Below are 23,115 nucleotides of genomic sequence, written 5' to 3'. Positions count from 1 at the left end.
ACGCGCAAAAGCGGTCAGGATCATATACAGTACATGATTTTTTTTCGAGTTCTGTAAAATCAAAAAAGAAGAACACTGAAGACAGCGAGGATGATCAAGGTAAGGAATCGCTTCCTTAAGTGAATAAAGTAATTTAATTGTAGAATTAAAATTCGCAATTCGTGAGAATTTCTCAGGTCCGGCAAGAAACATCACTTACAGTACCGTTTTCGCCGAAAAAAACAGTAATAAACCGTGTAATAAATTTTCAGTATCTGCTCCTCTTTGTAAATCTTTACAGTGTTGTTTGACTGCTTGTTTACGAATTACTTCTCATTGAATGCACGGCATCGCCAATTTAATAAGGGACAAAGTCGGAAGAGTCTCGATGAAGTCATTGAGAAAGAGCTAAAAATATAGCTAAGGATCGGATTTACGGGAAAGGCGCTGGGGTTTCTTTTGCCGTCTTTTTCAAAAGCTCACTTTTTTTCGCAATATATCTTTTGCCTGTTTAGTCGACAAGGACGGTAACGCTGTGAAGAAGATAATATTTCGTGCATGTTTTCTTCGGTGTTTTGTGGGCGCCGTATTTAAGTCTAGACATGGCGGCCTTTTTGTAATTACCACAGATTTGCACAAAGATACACAAAATGATAAAACTTCAAAGGATAAATTGAAAGAAACTTGTACTGCTTAAATGCATGGAGCTATAAAGGACTTTTATATTTAATATGATTTCAATAGAAATCTGAAATTATTCAGCAAATTTTCGCGTCAGGCGTTTACACATGACAAAGTTTGTCTCAACTGCATGCTTATTCTGGATGTTTATCCTTTATTTAACATGAGATTTGCGATGAATTCTAAGGTCCTGAATTAAACTTGTCTTGTTTTCCAGTTAAGAAAGAAAATGAAAGTTTTTCAATGCTAGCAAACTAAAACTAATGAATATTTATAAAAAAAAAAGGTTTTGAATGCGAAATGTGCCACGACTTTTTTAAAGGTTTGACTATCAATTGTTGGCGGGAAAATCGTTTTGTGAGATGGACAGCTGTGTTTACTATGGCATAATAATTAAAACGTTTTTCTCAATTCAACATTTTGTCAGGAAATCCAAAGGACAATGCTGCTGACAAAACAAACTCCTCAATTTCTTTTGGTGATCAGAGCGCAAGTGCGACTGAGAAGAGTAACGCTTCAACTACCCTTGCTTCAACTAAAAGCCCCACTTTAACTGCAGCTCAACCAGAAACGAATTTGAGATCACCAGCCTTAAAGTCTGTCAAATGTACGCCTGAAGACGCGACCGCAATGAAGAAGGAAATTGAGACGCTCTTTGCTTTTCCTGAAGGAGCTGTAGTGCACAACTTTTACAAGTGCACTTCCGATAACTGCCAACACCTGACATCCCAGGAGCAAACCCGTCTAAAGCCTAGCCGCGATAGATTTGTCCACAGCTGGTTGTTCGACAACATGCTCAACTTTTGCCCTAAAACGGAAATTGCTTGGCTGGTTTATGAGGAAGGAAAGGGCATGTTTTGCTATCTGTGCAAGAAGCACAATACAGAAAATCAACAAAACAAGTCCAAGGTTTATAATGCAACCCCGTGCATACGCTTTAAGAAGTCAGCAGTTCAAAAACATTTAGCAACCCAGCAACATAAGGATGCTGTTGGAGCTGAAATGTTAGGAAGGGTGTCAGTGTTTCATAAAGAGATGCAGGAAACGAAAATAGTGAAAGATGATGTCATGTTTAAGGCTTTCTATGGGGCATACTGGCTTGTCAAAGAGGAAATTTCCAACCAAAAGTTTTCATCTCTTCTGGATCTGCTTAAATTGCTTGGTCTCGATCAAATGAAGCATTTCCAGTATTCTTCACAGGGTTCTGTAAGAGAAATCTTTTTAGCACTGGGCTCTGCATTGCTCGAAAAGTTGTTGGAAAAGGTAAAGAAAGCAGGCTGCTATGGCTTGCTTACTGATGAAGTAACTGATGTTACAGTCATGGAAATGCTTATCACCTTCATCCAGTACTTCAACAAAGAAACAAGGCAAGCTGAGACAAGTTTCTTGTTTATTGAAGACGTTCTAAAGAACTCCAATTCAGCCAATGCAGAAACTATCTTTAAAGTCCTCACAAGCCAGCTAGCTGAGTTTGGTCTAGAGATAAAGAAGTGCGGCTCATTTGTGTCAGATGGTGCAAGTGTTATGACCGGTGCACGTGGTGGAGTGGCAACCCATCTGAAGGAACTTAATCCTCAATTGATTTCTCTGCACTGCTTGTGCCATAAGCTTGCATTAGCCTGCACAGACACCAGCAGCCAAATAGAATACATACGAAATGTTGAGCTCTGGCTTAGGCAGCTTTGGAAAATGTTTGACAATTCACCAAAGCATACTGCAATGTACTTGAAAGTTCAAATAAATTTGAAATCCTTAGTCCTCTCTGATAAGAGTAAGAAGGTTGTAACAAAGAAGATTAAGAAGGCCTGCCAGACCAGATGGCTGTCTTTTGATGCAGCTACAAGTGCCATCTATGAAGATTTCAATGCAATATTGCAGACTTTAAGGCAGCTGAAAGAGACTGATGCAGTAGCTTCTGGCCTCCTCAGTAAGATAGATTCTTCCAAGTTTATTGGAACAATTTACATCCTTAAGGAAATTCTTCCAGTTCTTTCCAACTTAAGCAAAAACTTTCAACGAGGGCAAGTCAACTTCTCACATATCCAGCCGTCCATTAGTTACACCCTGCAGAAGCTGACTGAAATTGCAGATTCCAAGTCCCCAATAACAGCCCTGAAGCGAGACATAGAAGGACGCCTGTCTATATCTGGGGTAAACTTGAGTACTGCCACAGAAAATCAGCTTTCCAATCTTCTTTTAAAATATGTAACAGCCCTGAAGGACAGCATTCACAGCCGGTTTGATGATGATCTCCCTGTTGTCAGCGCATTGTCCATTTTCAACCCATTAACCTTGCCCCAGCCAGGGTCTGGTGCATTTAAGGAGCATGGAACAAAGAAGGCACAGACATTGGCAAAACACTTCTTCAGTGAACCAGCAAAACAAGAGCAGCTACTAGCTGAATGGGAGAAATTTAAATATGATATGGATGCATGGAAGCAAGAAATCCCAGAAGAGATGAAGGAGAGCCACCTTGAAACAGCAACAGAGTGGTGCCTCAAACGACTGATCTCGCTCAAGACATCTTACAGCATTGTGTTTCCTGCTCTAACAAACATTGCTGAAGTCTGTTTGTCAATGGCCGTTTCTAACGCATGGCCAGAAAGAGGTGGCAGCGCCCTGAAACGTATCAAGACTCGGCTGAGAAACCGGCTAAGTGTTACCATGCTTCAATCTCTTCTAATGATCACTATTAATGGTCCCAAGGTTGGAACCTCAGAATGTGAATCCCTTGTCACAGCCGTAGTAGAGAAGTGGCAAAACCAGAAGAAGAGGCGAAAAATGCCAAAGATCAGAGTGTCGTCAACTGTTGCAGCCTCTACCTCCCCACAACTGGCAGAAAATGATGTGATCGAGACAGCTGATGCCTGTGTGCAAACACACCCGTCCCAGGCTGGTGATAACATAGATGGTGAATTGGAGGTGCAGATTGCTAGTGCCGCCTGAACCTGACTGATGATGCTTTGTGCCAAGAAGAAGCAGACTCTGATTACGATAGCGATTGTGACGTCGACGATGTTGATGATGCCTTATTTTTATAAATTACATGACTTGGTTTTGATTTTGTTGTAAAGTATAGTCTGTCAAATGTAGCGTAATGAACTCAAACAGTCAAATTGTTTGTCATGCTAGCATAGACAATGAACTTTGTAATTTTTGAACTGTACCTTCCCAAATCAAATTGTTTGTGAATCAAATTGCAATCAACTTTTAAAACGTGACTAGGCAGTGTGACGTAAAATAAGACTGAGCTAAATTTGTCAAAGAACAGCAAGTGGAACTTTCTACGTGGATTTTTCACTGAATTTTACCTTAATGTACATCTGAAAATTCCCCTTGAAAACATGCTCAAATTCCAGGAAATGGACACCTTAGCAACCGTATATTTCAAAAATTTTCCGGGGGGGCATGCCCTAGATAGGGGCGCTGCGCACCCCAGAACGCACGCTACACATGCTAGCCCTTTACTAACCGGCTACTTTCTTGAGATCAGACAGCTACTTTAAATTCTACTGACAACCCTGAATCAGACCGAGTAATTTTAAAAGGTTTCCCTACCAACACACACTGAGATTTGAGTAGTGCGGTATGTCGACAGACTGAAAATGGTTTGGACGTTTGGCTCCCCCAACAAGTAAGTATTCACGGGCCGCCGGTAGATTTTTGATATGATAGAAATGAAAGCTTAAGAATAACTAGCAACTATTTTCATTGGAAAAACGACGCGCACCAGCTGAGATTTTTGCCCTTGGATTTAGGGTAAAATTTACGTAAAATGACCTTGTTTAAGAAAGAGTTGATGTATGGGCCTCTAAAACTTTTGGAAAAGCCAAAGAAAATATAAACTTACCTTTTTTAAGAAAGCGTTAATGGCATACTTTTGCTCGATATAAAACAGTCTCAATTTTTTTTCTTAACTTGCTTTGCGAGGCTGCTCAACATTCGAAGAACTTGCCTATTTTGGGGTTCGCGCCAAGCCCCATCTGGTTGAAATCGGACATTTCTCAATTTCTCAAAAATTAAAATTCGCTGAACCTTTTAAACTCCATTTTCGAAAATAGTTCTATATAGGGATTCTTTTTAAGAAATAAAAAGGAGGTCAATTTTTTTGAACTGCCGGGCGATGTTTGATATTGAGAGGCAGCGGCTCTTAAATAGAGGGCCACAAGTTTATTAGTTACTTCAACTATTCCGTGCCACCCTCTCTAAATAAAGTGTATTATTATTGTTATTATTATGTATAAATAAGCCATTCTGTATGTAGTAGACATCAACTAGAGCTCAAGATGCTTTTCTAAGATCCACTTTTTTATACTTTTTATCATTTTAGGTGCTGTAGACGATGTAGAAAGAAGGGAAGTTTAAGGTGTAATTGTTAAAATACATGCCCAAATATTCTGAGCGCCCACACTTTACTTAACAGATGTCCCAGATTAGAATACACCACAACATACTACTGCTCACCTGCAAATTCTTTTTGTGCTAAATACCTAAAATGATTATCGTTGCATTCTAGTTACACCTATCTAAAACTCTATATAATATGATTCACTATGAGAAATAAATCAGTTATTGTTGTTACTCCCAACATTGGTTGATGTGTCATCTTGTGTAACTACTATGGCGACATCAAATCCATGGAACCTAACAGGTTATGGGCCCAGGAGGACACTCATGTTTGACGGGGATGAAAGTAAATACGAACTATGGGAGGTGAAGTTCTCGGGATACATGCGCCTCCCGAAGTTGTACAATGTGGTCGTTCCCCCAGAAGGCAAAACAACAGCTCCTACTGCTGAAAAGAAAGCAAATACCTTCGCCAAACTCGTCCAGTTATTATGGGCCACTGTAAATTTCAGGATTTACGAAAATTAGCTAATGTTGTTAACGGCATGAGAATCAAGGATGACAAAATGTGCAAGTGTGCGGTTTGTAGGCAAGGCAAAATGTGACAATTTTGGAACCGGAAACCCTATGAAAGAGCTGGAGCGCCATTAAATTTTGTCCACTGTGATCTGGCTGGTTCAATTAGTCCAAAGGCCAGACATGGTTTTAAGTATACATTATGTTTTGTGGATGATTATCCTGGGATCATTATGGTTTATTTTCTTAAGCAGAAAAGTGACACAGTAGAGGCTAGAAAGAAATTCTTGGTTGACATTGCCCCATATGGAAAGATAAAGTGCATTAAGAGCAACAACGATGGCGAATTTTCAAGCAAAGCATTCAGGTCTTTATTGCGTGAAAACACCATAAAACATGAGACATGCTGCCCTTCTTCACCGCATCAAACCGGATCGGTGATTACCAGGAAAACTAGGATCAAGGATGATCACGGATCGAGGATCATGGATCATGGATCACGGATCAAGGATCAAGGATCGGGCCTTACTCTTACTAATAATCAAAATAATAGCAAAATTTTACTTTTTTTCCTGGGTTTGAAAAATTCGCAAAAATTTGTCAGAATTTGCTCTATATCTTTTTAAGGGCATGTGTTAGCTCCAGCTATTTAAGAGTGCTTTGTCTCATGATGGCCATTTTCGCATTTCTGTTTTACAATTATTCTTTGTCATCATAATCAATGCAGTCACACACTGTTGTGCGACAACCGGAAAAGCGCCTACCTTCTCTGCATCCTGATTTGTGTGTGAATTGTTCACAAATAGCTGGCATTGGTGACATGAAATTAAACGAAGAACTGATTACAAATTGGAAATTTCCCTTTATCCACTGAAATAGCCATGTTGTTTCCAAAATCATAAAAGAAATTAAATATTAAAAAAAATTAGTTCATTAACAGTTTCCTATTTTTTTTTTCAAACATGCAATTTGTCATTTGTCAAAGACCAGACTCGGTAGAGTTGCGTAATCACACCCAGTTAAGAAGCATTGTTCGAGAAGTATTGCATTAGGCCCAGGTCGCATTACCATCCAATTTTTATTTTACTGGAAATAAAAAAAACCAGACTAAAATATTTTAACAATCTCTTTCCAAGAGATTGCCTACCAGCGCTCTTGCTTTGAAAGTACGAAATCACAGTTTCCAAGCACCATATGCATGTTCACTTCCATATCCTAATGAATCCTCGTTTGAAGTACACTACAATTTGATCTCCCCATACCGGAAGACTTTTTTTCGGCAGCAGTTGCGATTGAATACATTGAAGCATACTTTCGGCCGAGAGTCGGTTAGCATTGACCAGAGCACCCACAAAATCACAACTTTGACCACACCAAATTTGGTTCCTTTGTTTCAAAAAAATTTGGCAAAATTGGCTGGCCCCACTCAAGCACACCAGCACCTTTGATGATTTCTAAAATTTTGAAAATTTTTGAAAACCTCAAAAATTGGGTTGCATTAGAAAATGCTTGTGTTGACAGATTTTAATCCCAAGAGTAAACGATTGTCAGCAAAATTGGCCGTAATGCGACCCGGGCCTTACAATACCCGCTAGTACTTTGCAGGTATTGTTCAACGTTTGGATTTTCTTGAGCAGTCGCTGTTACATTTTTCCTTTTTCAGTATTATTTGGTTAATTGTGTCAGCCAAAAGAACTTACACCGAAGTTGTTGTGGGAGATGAGAAAACTTCAGATGATGGCCATAGCTAGATGTAAGCTTACCAGCAGGAAAGCGAAAACAATGCTCTAGAAAAAGCCATTAAATTGAGCAAGGTATAGTCATGGTAAACAATACAGTTAGCTTCTGCTAATGCAACTCTTGTGACTTTCTTATTCTAGTTTTGGCTGCAGCTTAACTGCTCGATCAATACCCGGCCACTCTAAGGTTAGATTTCAGAGGTGGACATACGGTTATGCAGTGTGTTGATTGCATAACTGCATAGCCACCTCTGCCTCTTGGTAGTTTTCTGTTCAAAGTTGACAAGAGAGTCTTGAAATTTAAAATTTTATTTAAGATTCTGAACCAAAGGAATAAACTGGGACTGAAAGTAACGTTAAAATCCTGTGTCTCATTCACTAATGATTGGCCTGCCCATATAGTATCAAATCAGTTAACACATGACACAGAAACAACTCTTAACTTTCATGTCTTTTTTCCAGCAACGTAGTGACTCCACCAGGAACCAAGGCAGCCGAAAACTGTACACTTAGTAGACTTGACGTGTGACTCTCCAGTCAAAAGGTATCAATCTACTCCAATTTATTGATATTTGATCAAGAAGGTCTTTTATTCACAGGACAAAAATGTCAGGATCACGCGCCGTTTGAGACACCTTGGTCTAATGATCAGTGTGCCGGACTTCAGGTCAGGCAGTTAAGGTTCAAGCTTATGGGCAAAGACACTCTACTCTCTTGACAGTGCCCCTCTCCAAGTTGACTTATACTGAGTCGTGGTAGAAAGATAGAGAGAGAGAGACAGAAAAAGTTTGGAAACCATAGCAATAAACCTGGAGTTATATCTCCTTTCATGAGAAGGGAACTTTACTTGAAATGTTTCATCTGTAATATTGGAAGACAGATGATTGTTAAGTAGAGGTTTTTTTCCTTTTATATAAATTATCTTATCTTAACTGATATGCATTAGAAACATTTTGATCTGATTTTATTTAGATAACAATCATTAGACAAGTTATTAATTATTTACATGTACATGTAAAGGTCCACATCAGCCTAGTGCTGCAATACTTTTGACCTTTTTCAATAAAGGATGTATGTATACTATGACATGACACTCTAAGACATTTCATGATTATGACACCACATCCCGCATCTTTTACATACACACTCAATGCGCATGCATAAAGTTCATCTCTATCACTGCGCGTGTGTAATGTAAAGATAGTAGATTACGGATAGTAACATAAAGAAGCTGCAAGGCATACAAAACTTTGCTGCTCAAATCGCATGCAACGTTAGGAAATATGACCATGTGTCTCCTTCTCTTAAAAGCTTAAATTGGATCCCCGTTAAATCAAACCTTCTCCTAAGAGACACCGTGATGGATTTTAAGTGCATGATGGGTCTTGTACCGGAATACTTAAGTAATAAGTTTATTCTTAGGGGTAGCATTACTGGTCGAGTGACCCACAGTTCACGAGACTTTAACATTCCACTCTGTAAAACAGCAACTGGCCAGAGGTCCTTTTATTATCACGTTGTAAGTATTTGGAATACTATTAGCCATAAACTTAAATCAAGCCTTAATGTAGCTAGTTTTAAACGTAATCTTAAATCAGACCTTTTAGAAAAATTCTTGACTTGATTTAGCCCGGTTTTCTGTTCTTTTAATTAAGTTACATTATAGTTCTAACACTCTATAAATCATTTTTTATGATTGATATTTTATAATGTATATAGCATTACTCTTTTTAACCATTACCATTTGTCCAATAGCCATTGTCACTGAAAAGCCCCTTTGGGGAGTTGTCAATAAAATATTGTATTGTATTGTGCATGACCACAATTTTAGAACCATATCATATATGTCAATCCATTCTACATCTAGAATAACTTACCCCTCTAACTACATGCCATGAATCTCATTAACCTTTTGACCGCTGCCATCTTGGAATACACTACGTCTACCTGCATGTCATGAATCACTAATGAGCCCTCACTCATACACCATCTTGAATATTTAATTCTTACTCTCACTCAGACCCAGGCTGCGTGGGAATCTCCAGTCAGACGAGCTATACTACTCTTCATTTTAATGATTGCCATTTCTTTGCCATTAATCGTGACTGAGTACACATGATCATAAAATTCTTTAAAATATTAAAAGCTAACAGTTACTGAACTTCAAATCAGAAATATTGACAAGAACCTAGTATAGTATTATGTTACTTGTCATAGGAATGAAATACTGTTTCTATTCATTTTTCAGTTAATTTTTTCTAGATACTACAGTGTTTCATCTGCAACTGACAAGACTTCCCTCTTTGCTCTGAGAAACCTTGTGAACTGGCAAAAGTCATGCCCAATACAATCCTGCATCCTGTAAGCGATTTGGGAATTTGGTTCTGGATGCTGACATCATTGCAGCATCTCTTAAATTCTTTGGCATGGAAACAACAGATGACGACCCACAACGCACAACTTCAGGCCAAAATTAGCATAAGGCCTCCGGGTGGTGCATCAACGCTATTTCTGCAAAGTTGTAAAAGAATTAATTGAAACCTATGCTGTCTATGGCACACTGTAGGAAAATCACTTCAGCAACATTGAGGCACTTCAGGAATGGGAGACAGCCCAAACTAGCCAGCTGGTACTCCAAAATGGCAGGTATCACTGTCGATTTCCATGGTGTATTAGCTCATTTAAGCACAATAGGGTTCATAAGATGAGGCATGAACTTTCTAATGACCCTTCACCTATCATCCCTGATGAGCCAGTCTTGATCAACACAGTACCAGATCCTAAAGACCATAACCCCATTCCCAAAGATGATGTGTTCAGCTACCACAATGGGTTCATGAATATGGTTTTGTTTTTAAGGAACTTTAAGGATGCTATTAAGGAAGGTGACAGTGAACGCATCATTAGACTGATGCATTCTTATGTTTCTGTTGCATTTTAAGCAGGATGGGAGTGGTAGCACAAAGTATGCTTTAGGGGCCTTATATCACCTTTCCAATTGTATGCTTTGCTCAGCCCTAGAGAAACTGAAAGAATGACATGGAATCAAACTGAACAGTTGTGGCTCTCCAGTATGCAATGTTGCGATGGACCAAGCCTTTGAACATGACAATCATTTACTTAAAGACATGATTAGGGGTTTCAGGGCAAATGCTAGTGAGGCTACTGTGTGTAGAATTTGCATGGATTTCTTCATCATTAGAGAATTTCTAGAATATCTTGATCTGGGGATGAAAGTGAAGAATGTATCAGGAGAACATACCAGAAAATCTGTCAAGCGGGATTTGGAGAAAGTAGTGCAAACACTTCAGGAACTTATTTATTACAGTTTCTCCAAATCTAGATTAAATGAAATTACTAAATGAAGTTGAAATGGCAAATTGGCCACCATAACGATTCACTCCAACGAAGGGCTAACGCTCGAAACCTCAGCTTTTGAAATAGTTACGGAGGCCGATTTACCATTTCAACTTTGTTGATATATCCAAATAATTAAATTACTAAATAGGTGCATAAATAAATACATAGACATAAACATAAACAGAATAAATAAATAATGATGATGGAGAGGTAGCATCCAAAAGCATCCTAGACACCATACAAGGGATGCTCCCCAGTAAGATATAATATTAAAAAAAAGTTATCATAGTATAGAGTTTGATATCTAAGTATTACACTGAATCAAATCTAAAAGTTCTAAGTATTACCAATGAATGAAGTAACTTTATGTTTAAGGCTAGAAATACTAGCAGAATCCTTTATATTATTAGAAAGACTGTTCCATTCATTCACAACATGGATAAAAAGCTATATTTAAAAATATTTGTTCTACTGTAATGCTAACTAGGTGAAAAGAATCATTCTTCCTTAAGTAAAAATCTACACTATGATCTTTACAGAAAAGCAACTAATCGGAAATATCCATATCATAATGCCCATTCATTAAATTGAATAAAAAAACACTATCCCTGATGTATCTTCTATGAAATAAACTCTGTAATTTTCATTTCTTTAATCTAACATCATAATCCTCATCAGATTTAAGAATAAACTTAGTTGCCCTCCTCTGAATTGCCTCTAATTTATTGATATTGCGTTGTGTATGCAGAGGATTCCAGGTTTCACATGAATACTCGAGCAGGGGTCTGACAAGACTGCAACATAATGTTTTCAATGAAGTGATATCTTTCAAATCTCAACATGTTCTTTTCACCAGACCAAGAATCTTATTAGCCTTAGCACATACAGAATCTACATGTGCATTCCATGATAAATTGGAGCTGGTGAGAAGACCTAAATCCCTTGGTACATGTACACTTTCTAAGCTCTGACCGTTTAGGTAATAGTCCCCAACTAAAGGACTCTTTTTCATAGTAATTCATGATCTTACATATCTTTGTGTTTATTTTCATTTCATTATCCTTACACCAATCAGCTATCTTATCCAAGTCACTCTGAAAGGACTTCATGTCATCTGAAGAATTAATAATCCTATATAGTTTACTATCATCTGCATATAAGGTGATTTACTTATAACCCCTGGTAGATCATTGATATAAATAATAAAGAATAAAGGTCCCAACAAGGAACCTTGAGGTACTCCAGAGATAATTGTCAGCCAGTCAGATAATTCCCCTTTTACAACAACTCTCTATTTACAATCAGTGAGATAGTCTTTACACCATTCCAGAAGACGCCCACGGACTCCATACTTAAATAATTTAGCCAAGAGAATATTATGATTCACAAGGTCAAAGGCTTTGGCAAAATCAATAAATACCACATCGACTTGACCACGGTTATCTAGGGCTTTACACCAGTCATGATGCACCAAATGAAGCTGTGTTGTATAGGATCTACCCCTCAGGAATCCATGATGAGAAGAATCAATAAAATCATTAACTTGATCATAAAAATGTATTCCACAAACAGCCAACCCGGGAACCAATGTTTTCCATTCCCGACTGTCCAAGAGACTACCTTCAATTGCTGGCCCCAAAAGCCATATTCTCTTGGATAAATAACCATTTGAGAAATGTTATTCTTGGCAAAAGTCCATGTGAACTCTTTTATTTGCAATCTGGGTTATAGGTGTGCAACCTCTGCTGCCTAAATGGGTAATAAAATGTTACCTAATACTTATGTTAACAGAGTTTGTAAGATGGCTGTAAACAAACAGATAAAGAGATGTACCTAGTAATATTGAGCCATTAATAGTCCACTAATGCTAATTAGACCCTTACTCTACATCGGAGCTGGAGTCTTGACAATGCAGAAGACTGTCCTGAGAATACATAATGATTCACTTGGAATGTCAGCCAAGAAAGAGTCTTCTATTTCAAAATTCAAAAAAATCATGGAGGCAATCCAGTTTCTCCTCATGTTCTGGCTCTTTAACAGGTATTTCCTATTACAACTGGAATACACTTGCACATTTCAAGACAGTGCTGCTAAGCATTTTAACTCCCTCCCAGCTGCAGTGAAATCCTGCCCAGACTTTAATACCTTTTCAAAAGAAACAAAATTTTAAAAGCTGCAGTAGATGTTTCATACAGATATGCATGTATGTATTGTTATAAGTAATCCTGATTTGTAGCATTTTTTAATTTTATTGTAATACCTAATTTTATGTTTCTATAACAGATGTAGAGCCATTTTTACTCCTGGAAATCCTGTTAGTAAATCATTATTATTATTATTATTATTATCATTATTATATAATTGAATGCAAAATGATAAATGAGACCAAAAAGATTGTAATTTTCCAACTTTATCCAACTGGAGTGGTTTTTGTCATTTCAGTGGATGCTGGTGAAGTATTAGACTATCATGTCCTCTCAAAGGCATGCCAGAAACGTGCTTTAAAGAAAGTAAAAGGTTCAAGTGAAGAGGAATTTGAGTAAAACGTCATAACCTAGGGTACAGATGGGTGGTGAGTGATGGCAATCGTAAGGCCTTCAATTCTGTTGAAATTTGTCTATGGTGACATCAAATTGAAGAAATTCGACTGTGTGGGGCATGCACAAAACAGAATGGGCAAACATCTGTTGAACCTAAAGGCCAGAACCAAAGGGAGACTAGCTGATGGTAGACCTATTGGCAGTATAGGGAGACTGTCTGGTGCAAAAAATTAAGAAGCTCCACAAAGATTATGGACGTGCAATTCAGCAAAATACCATCAGGAAATCTATTCCAGCGAGAAGGGAGGTGGAGGTTGCAGTTTATGTGATAAAAAGACATCACTGCAGTTCTCCGCTACAATGTTAAGCCAGATTGCCCTGCAAAGCAGCATCGATTTTGTCCTCTTAGTGTAAATGGCAGCACAATCAAGCAACAAGAATGTCAACAGTAGTGATAAGGTCTTTCTCTAAGTTTTGAAACTAGCTTTTATGACTCTCAGTGACTCTCAATTGCTTTAGAGGTGTGTGAAGGGTGTCCGTGATCAGTGTGGCCGTCAGGGAGCTGAAAGAACAGAGCAGTTAGTACACGAACGCTGCTGGTGGCCTGGACTACATGGCTACATTAGGAAGTACCGTGACAGAGTCACTTAGGCTTAATTTCTACTTAAAACTTGTTCGTTCTTCTGTTTATTTTATTTTCTGGAATTTTAGTGATTTGTTGGTAATTTGAGTAATGTGTTAATTGTATTACTCCTGTACCTGCCCTTGTCCTGTTGTGTAAGAGTAAACACCAATTTCCCTTATGTAATTACTGTTTAATTGCCCGCTCCTAACCCATATTTGGTTTTAAGTTATTTTTACCTTTTCTTGTATTTTACTATAACTTTACGACCGTTTGCTCGGTAAGTTCAGTTGATTTGTTGCCTTCCTAAGATTGCCCTTGACGCAGATTCTGAGCTATACTAGCTTTTGGTATGTTTCACTATTTTATGTTCGCTTCAGCCCTAAGCTTAGCATGTAGTTGTTTCCATTTGTATTCTTGTAGTGATTTTTGGGTTAGAATTTGCTTAGTTTAGCCCCTGTTACTGCCAAAAGGCGGGTCTTTTCGTGGCCGCTTACAGCAATGATTACAAATGCTCGATCGGAGGGAGAGGTTTGAACTAATGAAGAACCAACAAAACATACAAGCTTACAAAATGCAGAAATATAAAACTGAAAGGTGGCTAAAGCCAACGCGATGAACATAATAACTAGGAAACTTACATCGTATCGGTGCTGTAGGCCGCGATAAGGCAACTCTAAACCGGATATTCTCTTAAGACAAGATGTTCTCTCGATGAAATCAACCAGCTAGAATATTAACAACATGTAAATTATACCGAACACAGGAAACAAAGACAAAACGTATTCCCGAAGGAACGCTAATGAACTGAAATAAAATGCAGAGAATGCTAAATTCTACAGCCACAAATTCCTTTTAACTTACTATTGTATTTTATTTATTTACTCTGACCTTTGTCACACAGCATGTAATTTCTTTGCTCTATAAACTCCAATTGTTTTCATATTAGCAGCTGTTTTCAGTACCAAATGATCTGCTTGTAGATTTCATTTTCATGACCAAATCATGGGTTCATTACACTAGTAATTTCATTTTCCCCTTTCACTCTTTAATACTGTATTAGCTTGTACTCTTTGATCAATTCATGCCTCGTGTACCAATCACTATTTTTGATAGTTTCTATCACACAATTTCCTGTTTTTAAGTACTTTGTTTCCTATCTTTTACTGAATTATTTGTGTCCGTAGGTTATCCTTTAGTGTTAAGTACTTTCTAATCCATTTTAATCTTGTTACATCATTTAGCTCATTGGAGCTTTGTTTTCTTATTTATTGTTTGGTGTCACTCGTTCCCATTTTTTGTACCGTTGCATTTATTTGCTGTGGAATAGACTTGTAAATCTTCCCTCTGATCTTTTGTTCTTACGTAGACTGTTTTGGCCGTCTTACATTTTGGTGTCAGGAGTGGGATTCGAGTTGTTTGAGTAAAGTTTAGCAAAAAGAGAAATAAACAGGAACGAGTTAACTACGAATGTCAGCAAAGGAACCACTCACAGCTTTGAAGCAGAAGCTTGAGGCTCTGGAGACAAAACTCAACAAGCAGACAGCAAGTAGGAGTACCAGTTCTGAATCCCCTCAGCAGATTACCGTCAATGTCCCCGGAGAGCGCAAACTCAGGTTTGCCGGTAGCTGGGAGAATAGTGTCCTGGAGGAGTGGATCAGTGATGCTAAGCGTGGTACTGATGCTCATACCGAACCCAATGCCATCGATTTCCTCTTTTACCATATGGAAGGGGCAACCAAATAGGAGGTGCATCTCTGAGAATACTCCGTGGCACTGAGCCATGCCATGGAGGGGAATAGCAGTGGTTCAGAACCTCTGTTGAGAATTGGACTGCGTCACTTTCACGATGTGGAAGTCAACTTTGTTCCCTTTGTTCTCGTTACCCATTGATTGGCTGTAATCACGTCATGTAAGATGAGATTTTAAGAAAAAAAATAACCATGTGCGAGGCAACGTGTGATTGAGCGAGTTTTTGGTTTTGGGACATTAAAAATAGTTAAGTGAGTCGAATCTGTAAGTCATTTTAACGTGAATATTATCGGAAAAATCTCTTGTGTTAGAAGCAATTGAAAGATTCCTGACACAAACTGGCACCTCCAACGGGACTCTGAGCGAAACAGCGAAACAAGCAAGGAAATCAGACGCTAGAACAACAACACGACAACAATGGAAGCGTTGACCTCGGAGCTGGACGTGCAACTCAAACTCCTTACATTCACTCGAGGGAAAACCAAGGGAATCGTCGAGAAAGCAAACACTGAAGGAAACGAACGCCATTGTGAAGCTCTTCGAACAATTGTGAAGAAGGTCGAAGGTGTAAAAACACAGATTCAACAAGCGAAATTAGAGAGTGGCATTCAAGTTGATGAGCTAGCCAAATGGAGCGCTGGCATTGAGGCACAACAAGAAATGGCTGACAAAGAAATCAAGCATTTATCAGAAAGGCTCGTTCAAATCAATTATAAAACAAGTCTGCAAGCCAAGAAATGCGAAGAGGAGCTGGTCGAGAGGGATCGAGAAAAACAATTGCAGTTTGAGCGTGCACAGCTAGAACAGAAGCTGGAATTTGAGAAGAAGATGGAAGAAGCGAAGAAAAGTCAATTGGGTCAAGTTGTGGCGTCGTCTTCTCCAGTGAAGAGCGCTAAATTGCCAAAGCTGGTCATCACAAAGTTTAGCGGAGAGTTAACGGACTGGCCATGGTTTTGGAACCAGTTCGAAGCTGAAATCAATCATTCTGAAGTGGCTGCCGTAACAAAGTTCTCGTATCTCGCTTGTCAATCTCAAGGTTAAAACCACCATTGATGGTTTGCCCTTCACATCAGAAGGTTATCAGCAGGCTAAAAACATCCTGAAGTTGAAGTATGGTCAGATGAGCAAGATTGTGAACGCGTATGTTCAGAAGATTCAACGTGCAGTTGTTAGAGACTCTCGGAGAGTTGAAAGAAATCCGTGGGTACGTGAGAATGTCCATCGACAAGCTACAAGGAATCATGGGCGATCTGGTAAGGACAGACGACAATTGGAGAGTGGGACTTTCCGAACTTCATGGAAGCTCTCAGGAATTGGACAGAGAGGAATCCCGTCGAACGTGAACTGACTGAGAAGCTGTCAGACCGAAAAAAGCCCCCCTTTCTACGAGACAGATCATTTCAAGCCCTCCAGAAAGACAAACGAGTTAGAGGGTGTGTCTATTGTGAGAAATCTGACCACAAATCAGTTGATTGCAAAACAGTTGCATCGGTCGATGAGCGTAAGCGAGTGCTAAGCAACAAACACCTTTGCTTCAATTGCACCAGTACCAGACATAAGGCTGCAGATTGCAAATGTGCATTGTGTCAAGTTTGTCAAAAGAGGCATTACACCTCCATTTGTGATAGGCTTGGTGAACAACTGATGACAGCCACCTCAGCTGGGAAAACAGCGGTGATACATCCAGTTGTAGTTGTGAAGGTCCAAGGCGTGAAATGTCGTGCACTTTTGGACACTGGAGCGGGTAGTTCTTACGCTTCGGCAGCACTCCTCAACCTCCTACGAGCTCACCCTTATCAACGTAAGGTACGCCAAATCGAGATGATGTCAGGCATGGTTATGAAGCAAGTAGAAATATTTCAAGTGCAGGTCAGTTCAACCTCTGGGGAATTTTGCTTAAACACTGAGGTAACTAAAGTGGACAAAAATCAACTACTCTCTTTGGAAAACTCTCGATATGAGCAGTGCTCGGCCAAGTATGTCCACCTGAAAGGAACTGAAATGGAAGACAAAGACTCTAAGGATATCCTGCCAGTAGATCTCATCCTTGGAGCCAGTGATTTTGCGAAAATCAAGACTGAAACTGCACCCCATGTTGGAGCCCAAGGTGAGCCTAAAGGAGAGAAGACCAAGTTCAGTTGGACCATAATGTCTCCTGGAAAGGAAGTGGATTTATCTCCAATGTTCTTCACACAGACCTCACACGTAGACTATGACAACTTGTGCAAGCTAGATGTACTGGGCCTGTCTGATTCGTCCACTGGTGACCAAACTGAAGTTTACGCAGAATTCAAGGAGCAGTTGACACAGGACGCAGAAGGATGGTATGAAACGGGGCTCCCATGGAGAGGCAACCATCCTCCCCTTTCCAGCAATGAAGTAGTAAGTCTTAGACAGTTGGGGAACCTTGTGAGAAAGTTACACAGCCAAGGAACAATTGAAAGGTGTGATCAAGTCATCCAGGATCAGATCAAGGCCGGCATAGTCGAAAAGGTTTCTGGACCGGTGACCGGAAGTGGGGAGTTCTACATCCCACACAAGCCAGTGGTGCGTGAATCGGCAGAAACCACTAAGCTTCATGTCATTTATGATGCATCGGCTCGTGCGAACTCTGGAGTACCTTTGTTGAATGAATGTTTAAATCCTGGGCCTCCCCTTCAAAATCAGTTGTGGAATGTGTTGGTCCGTGCTCATTTCCACCCTGTTGCAATTGCAGGAGATATCAAACAAGCCTTTCTCCAAGTCAGAATCCAAGAAGAAGACCGTGACGCGCTAAGGTTTCACTGGTTAAAAGATCTGAACAGCCAGACATTAGAAGTACTTAGGTTTACCAGGGCGCTCTTTGGCCTCACCTGCTCACCATTTCTCCTTGGGGGAGTTGTACAGCATCTCCTGGAAAGCTGCAGAGAAAAGTACCCAAGGATTGTTTGTGAAATTGAGAAAAGCCTTTATGTAGATGATCTCATCAGTCGAGCGTCCACTCTGGCACAGGCAGAAACAATCAAATCAGCATCGATAGAAATATTTGCTAAAAGAACATTTGAGTTGCACAAGTGGCACTCAAACGTGAAGGAGTTGGAGTCAGCATATCCAGTACCAGTTTCAGAAGAGGAAACATACGCAAAGGAGCAGTTAGGTACCTCAAGAAAGGAAGGAGCTTCTCTACTCAGTCTACAGTGGAACAAAGAGAGTGATACCACTAGCGTTATCTTCCCATCAGAGGGCACCGAGCCAACAAAGCGAGGGATTCTCGGTAAAGTGGCCAAGATCTATGATCCACTGGGGCTTGTGTCACCAATCACACTGGGTGGAAAATTTCTCTACCGTGATATCTGCGCTGCGAAACTAGCCTGGGATGCTAAACTACCAAGTGACCTGATGCAAAATTGGGTCCAATGGGAAAAACTTCCAAACCATGTTACCGTACCCCGACCATTAGCAGCGTATCAAGAAGACATCCAAACCATTGAGTTACATGCCTTTGGGGATGCGAGCAGAAAAGGCGTGGCTGCTGCAGTGTATGCTGTAGTGATGCAAGAGAAGGGTGTCAACCAAGGGCTAGTGGCTTCAAAGGCAAGATTAGCAAAGAAAGGATTAACCATACCCCGGTTGGAGTTGGTGTCGGGCCACATGGCGGTAAATCTCCTGTCAAATGTGAGTGAAGCTTTAGAAGGCTTTCCTGTAACCTTGAAGTATTGTTGGCTCGATAGCACCGTTGCTCTGCATTGGATAAGATGCCCAGGAGAGTAGAAACAGTTTGTGAGTACCAGAGTTCAGAAGATTCAGGCACATTCTGACGTAGTGTGGCATCATGTGAGAACGTCAAACAACCCAGCTGATGTGGGAAGCCGTAGCGGAGAAGTGACCAACCATGCCTTGTGGTGGAATGGACCAGAGTGGTTGTCAGACAAAGCATCCTGGCCCCCTGACATAGTGACAAATGCCACACAAGCATCATTAGCAGAAGCTAAAGTGAAACAAGACATGCTAGCAGTAGCAGTGGCGGTGGCAGACGAGCAGGATGACCTTCTTGAAAAGTTGAGCCATTGGAAAGCAATTCGAGTGACTGCATGGATAATTTGATTCACCCAGAACTCTCGCACCATGCAGACCAAGAAGCTGGGGGGACCACTAACTGCAGTTGAAACAAAGAAAGCAGAGCTCTTTTGGGTACCGCGGGTGCAGGCACGAGCTTCTGCTGATGAGCGATACCAAGAAGACAAGCTTCAGCTGAATCTACAGGCAAAAGAAGATGGAGTACTGGAATGCCGTGGCAGAATTCAGGGCCATTACCCGATATTCCTACCAGATAGACAACGGTACACTGAGAAGTTGGTGGCCCAGGCCCATGTTGCAGTGCTACATGGGGGAGTTGGTAGTACGATGGCAAAAGTATGAGAGTACTACTGGGTGCCACGCCTGAGAAGACTGACTAAAAGGATTGTGAAGTCTTGTCATGGATGTAGGCAGTTCAGGGCACAGGCCTACACCTCTCCTCCACCAGGGAACCTTCCAAGGGATTGCACAGTGGCTCAAACACCCTTCCAAGTCATTGGAGTGGACTTTGCGGGACCGTTGCAGTACCGGAAGAAGGCTAAAACGGAAGGCGTACATCCTATTGTATGCTTCCAGCCTTACATGTGCCGTGTATGTAGACCTTGTGTCAAACCTTGAGACCACTGGGTTCATCAGAAGCTTAAAGTGCTTTATCGCCCGACGTGGAAGACCACAGCGAATCTACTCTGACAATGGCAAGACATTCGTCGGTGCATCCAAATGGGTTAAGCAAGTAATGAAGGATGAGAGGATCTATGGGTTCCTAGCCCAGCAAGGGATCGAGTGGAAATTCCATCTCAGTCGTGCACCCTGGTGGGGCGGCCAGTTTGAAAGATTGATCAGGTTGGTCAAGGGGTCCCTGTACAAGTCTATCAGGAATGGATTGTCGTGGAACGAACTCAAAGAAGTGCTGCTCGATGTGGAAGTTGCCCTTAATAACAGGCCACTAAATTATGTAGAAGATGACATTGAGCTGCCAATCCTTACCCCGAGTTCCTTATTGCACATGCAACCGAACACACTGCCAGAGTTGGAGCCAAACCATATCCAAGACTATGACCTCCGAAAGTGTGCAAAGTACTTGGGCAAGTGCAAAGATGTAGTGTGGTCCCGCTGGACCCAAGAATACCTGAGGGGGCTCCGGGAGAGACACCGCTTAAAGCACAAGGGTGACAGTGCCCATCCAGTGGAAGGAGATGTGGTTATCATCAAGTCCAATGAGAAAAACCATGTTCAGTGGAAGTTGGGAGTGGTGATCAACTTGATTATTGGCCGAGATGGTGTGATCCGAGGAGCAAAGCTGAGCACTCCCAAGTCAGTCATTGAGTGCCCGATACAGCATTTATATCCACTTGAAATCACCTGTGACATGACAGTGGGACCAGCATCTCTCAATCCTACCGTGCCAGCTCTTAGACCACGAAGAAACACTGCGGTTGTTGCCAGAGCTCGTATCCAGGAACTTGCACAAATGGATGATGAAAACTAGAAAGACTGGTTCTATTTTCGTTTATTGTGATTTTCATTTTAGCATTGTCAACTATTGAGATTAAGATAGCCTCTAAGACATTTGCTCTCTTGAGACGAATGGGGGGAGAGTGTTGAGAATTGGACTGCGTGACTGTCACTCTGTGAAAGTGAACTTTGTTCCCTTTGTTCTCGTTACCCATTGATTGGCTGTAATCACGTGATGTAAGATTAGATTTTAAGGAAAAAAATAACCATGTGCGAGGCGAGGTGTGATTGAGCGAGTTTTTGGCTTTGGGACATTAAAAATAGTTAAGTGAGTCGAATCTGTGGGTCATTTTAACGTGAATATTATCGGGAAAATCTCTCGTGTTAGAAGCAATTGAAAGATTCCTGACACCCCTATCTACACCAGACAGCATGCCAATACACTTGGTCGGAGGTACCTGACAGTCCAAGCAAAAGTTAGTGGTATTGACGTGCTCTGTGTCCTGGACTCAGGCTCCATGGTATCCTTTGTCACAGGACTTTTACAAAAGAAATCTCAAGCCAAACTGTGGGCGTGCGAGGGATGATGGCCAGATGCTCACCCTGCGGGCTGCCAATGGCCTTGAGATACCATACCTTGGTTACTTGGAGCTGACGATAGAGGTTGACGGGGTTAAAGTGCCCAGATGCTGTGTACTAGTCTTTAAAGACGCTCAGCCACTAACAAACAGAGAAAAACGTACCAGAACTCCTCAGAACAAACATGCTAGCACAGATACCCAGTTTGGTGCACTGCTCCAACAACATCCCAATGCTGAATCAAGAATGTCAGAAACCCTTTCTCTGGTTTTGTCCATGTTCTTGGTACATACCCAGTCCTCATCTCCTTGAATTCAGTGGCCAGTGTAGCTGTCAGTGGTCCAGCCTGTGGTCATAGTGCCCTGGTCGAACCCTTAATGTACCAGTACCAGGAAATCTTCAGGTGGCCAATACCCTGTTAGATGCCTCCAAGACTTGTTTCCTCATCCTAGTGGCAAACCCTTTCCGGAGAGATGTATGGCTAAAGCCAAGAACACGTCTTGGAACGGTAAAAGGTGCTGGAAAGGTGACCAGTGGGGACCAGCTGAAGCTCCAAGTTCAGATTAATGAAGTGTTCACCAGGAGTAGAGTTCCCGGGGGGCCTCCTCCCTAGAGCCGAGTAAGCCTGTACGCCCCCCTTGTGAACGAGACCTTCCTGCAGAGATTAGCTTAAAAGACTTTCTGGGTACTTCAGACGAGAGGCGAGAAGCATTGCGGATTTTCAGTACCTATGCATATGTGTTTGCCAGTGATGAAAGCAGCCTAGGCAGAACCAAAGTCCTGCAGGATCAGATACCCACATGTGATGACATCCCAGTGAATCAGCTGACTGAGGGCAAGGAGCATCTACAAGATCTACTGGACAAAGGCGTTATCAGGCCAAGCCAGAACAACTATGCCTCACCTGTTGTGCTGGTCCACAAGAAGAATGGTGCCCTGCGCATGTGCGTGGATTACCAACAGTTGAACACCAAAGTAAAATGAGATGCTTTCCCTTTGCCTAGCATTGAAGAGTCCCTTTATGTGTTGGGTGGTGCTAGACTGTTCTCTACAATTGACCTGGCCTCTGCATATAATCAGGTAGAATAAGAGGCAAGAGTCTAATGGACGACTGAAGAGTGTTATGCTTTGTAAGCTTTTTCATCGTGCCTGTTTTGCTTTGACTCTTATTGCTCTTGCTGGTGACATTGAGATTAATCCCGGCTACCAGACATTTGCTGATATCAAGTCCACTAGAGGTCTCAAGATTGCTCACTTGAATATACGAAGTCTCGCAAACAAAACCGACTCTCTGCGTCTTGAGGGAATTAACAACAAAACTTTTGACATGCTAACTCTGTCCGAGACTTGGCTGGATTCCTCAACAAGTGATGCTGAAATAAAACTCCCTGGATTTGTGTGCATAAGGTTAGATCGCACTGGCAATAAAGAGGGATATGGCGGAGTTGCTATGTATGTAAGAGAAGATTTGGCGTTTCGTTTGCAGAAT

At 40.9% G+C, this 23,115-nt stretch overlaps 2 protein-coding genes and 2 pseudogenes across 2 annotated transcripts; all 4 read left to right on the top strand.

Annotated features, from left to right (window-relative positions):
- The first annotated feature begins 1,386 nt into the window (after positions 1 to 1,386).
- On the top strand, positions 1,387 to 3,926 carry LOC148741896 (zinc finger protein 862-like; annotated as a pseudogene).
- A 1,354-nt stretch (positions 3,927 to 5,280) lies between these two features.
- LOC111320614 (uncharacterized) lies at positions 5,281 to 13,165 on the top strand (annotated as a pseudogene).
- A 3,667-nt stretch (positions 13,166 to 16,832) lies between these two features.
- Positions 16,833 to 19,619, top strand: LOC111320613 (uncharacterized). Its single transcript, XM_088741318.1, has 2 exons — positions 16,833 to 19,233; positions 19,339 to 19,619. The coding sequence occupies exons 1-2, from the start codon at positions 16,833 to 16,835 to the stop codon at positions 19,617 to 19,619; spliced, it is 2,682 nt and encodes an 893-aa protein (XP_088597444.1).
- Positions 19,620 to 19,992: 373 nt separating this feature from the next.
- Positions 19,993 to 21,081, top strand: LOC111320612 (uncharacterized). The gene has a single exon (XM_022923264.1). It carries the CDS (start codon positions 19,993 to 19,995, stop codon positions 21,079 to 21,081), a length of 1,089 nt encoding a protein of 362 aa, XP_022778999.1.
- The last annotated feature ends 2,034 nt before the right edge of the window (positions 21,082 to 23,115 follow it).

This window comes from Stylophora pistillata, chromosome 1 (genome assembly GCF_964205215.1).
Source record: "Stylophora pistillata chromosome 1, jaStyPist1.2, whole genome shotgun sequence".
In the NCBI taxonomy this organism is placed as follows: Eukaryota; Metazoa; Cnidaria; class Anthozoa; order Scleractinia; family Pocilloporidae; genus Stylophora; species Stylophora pistillata.
This window is presented reverse-complemented; position numbering and strand designations above follow the sequence as displayed.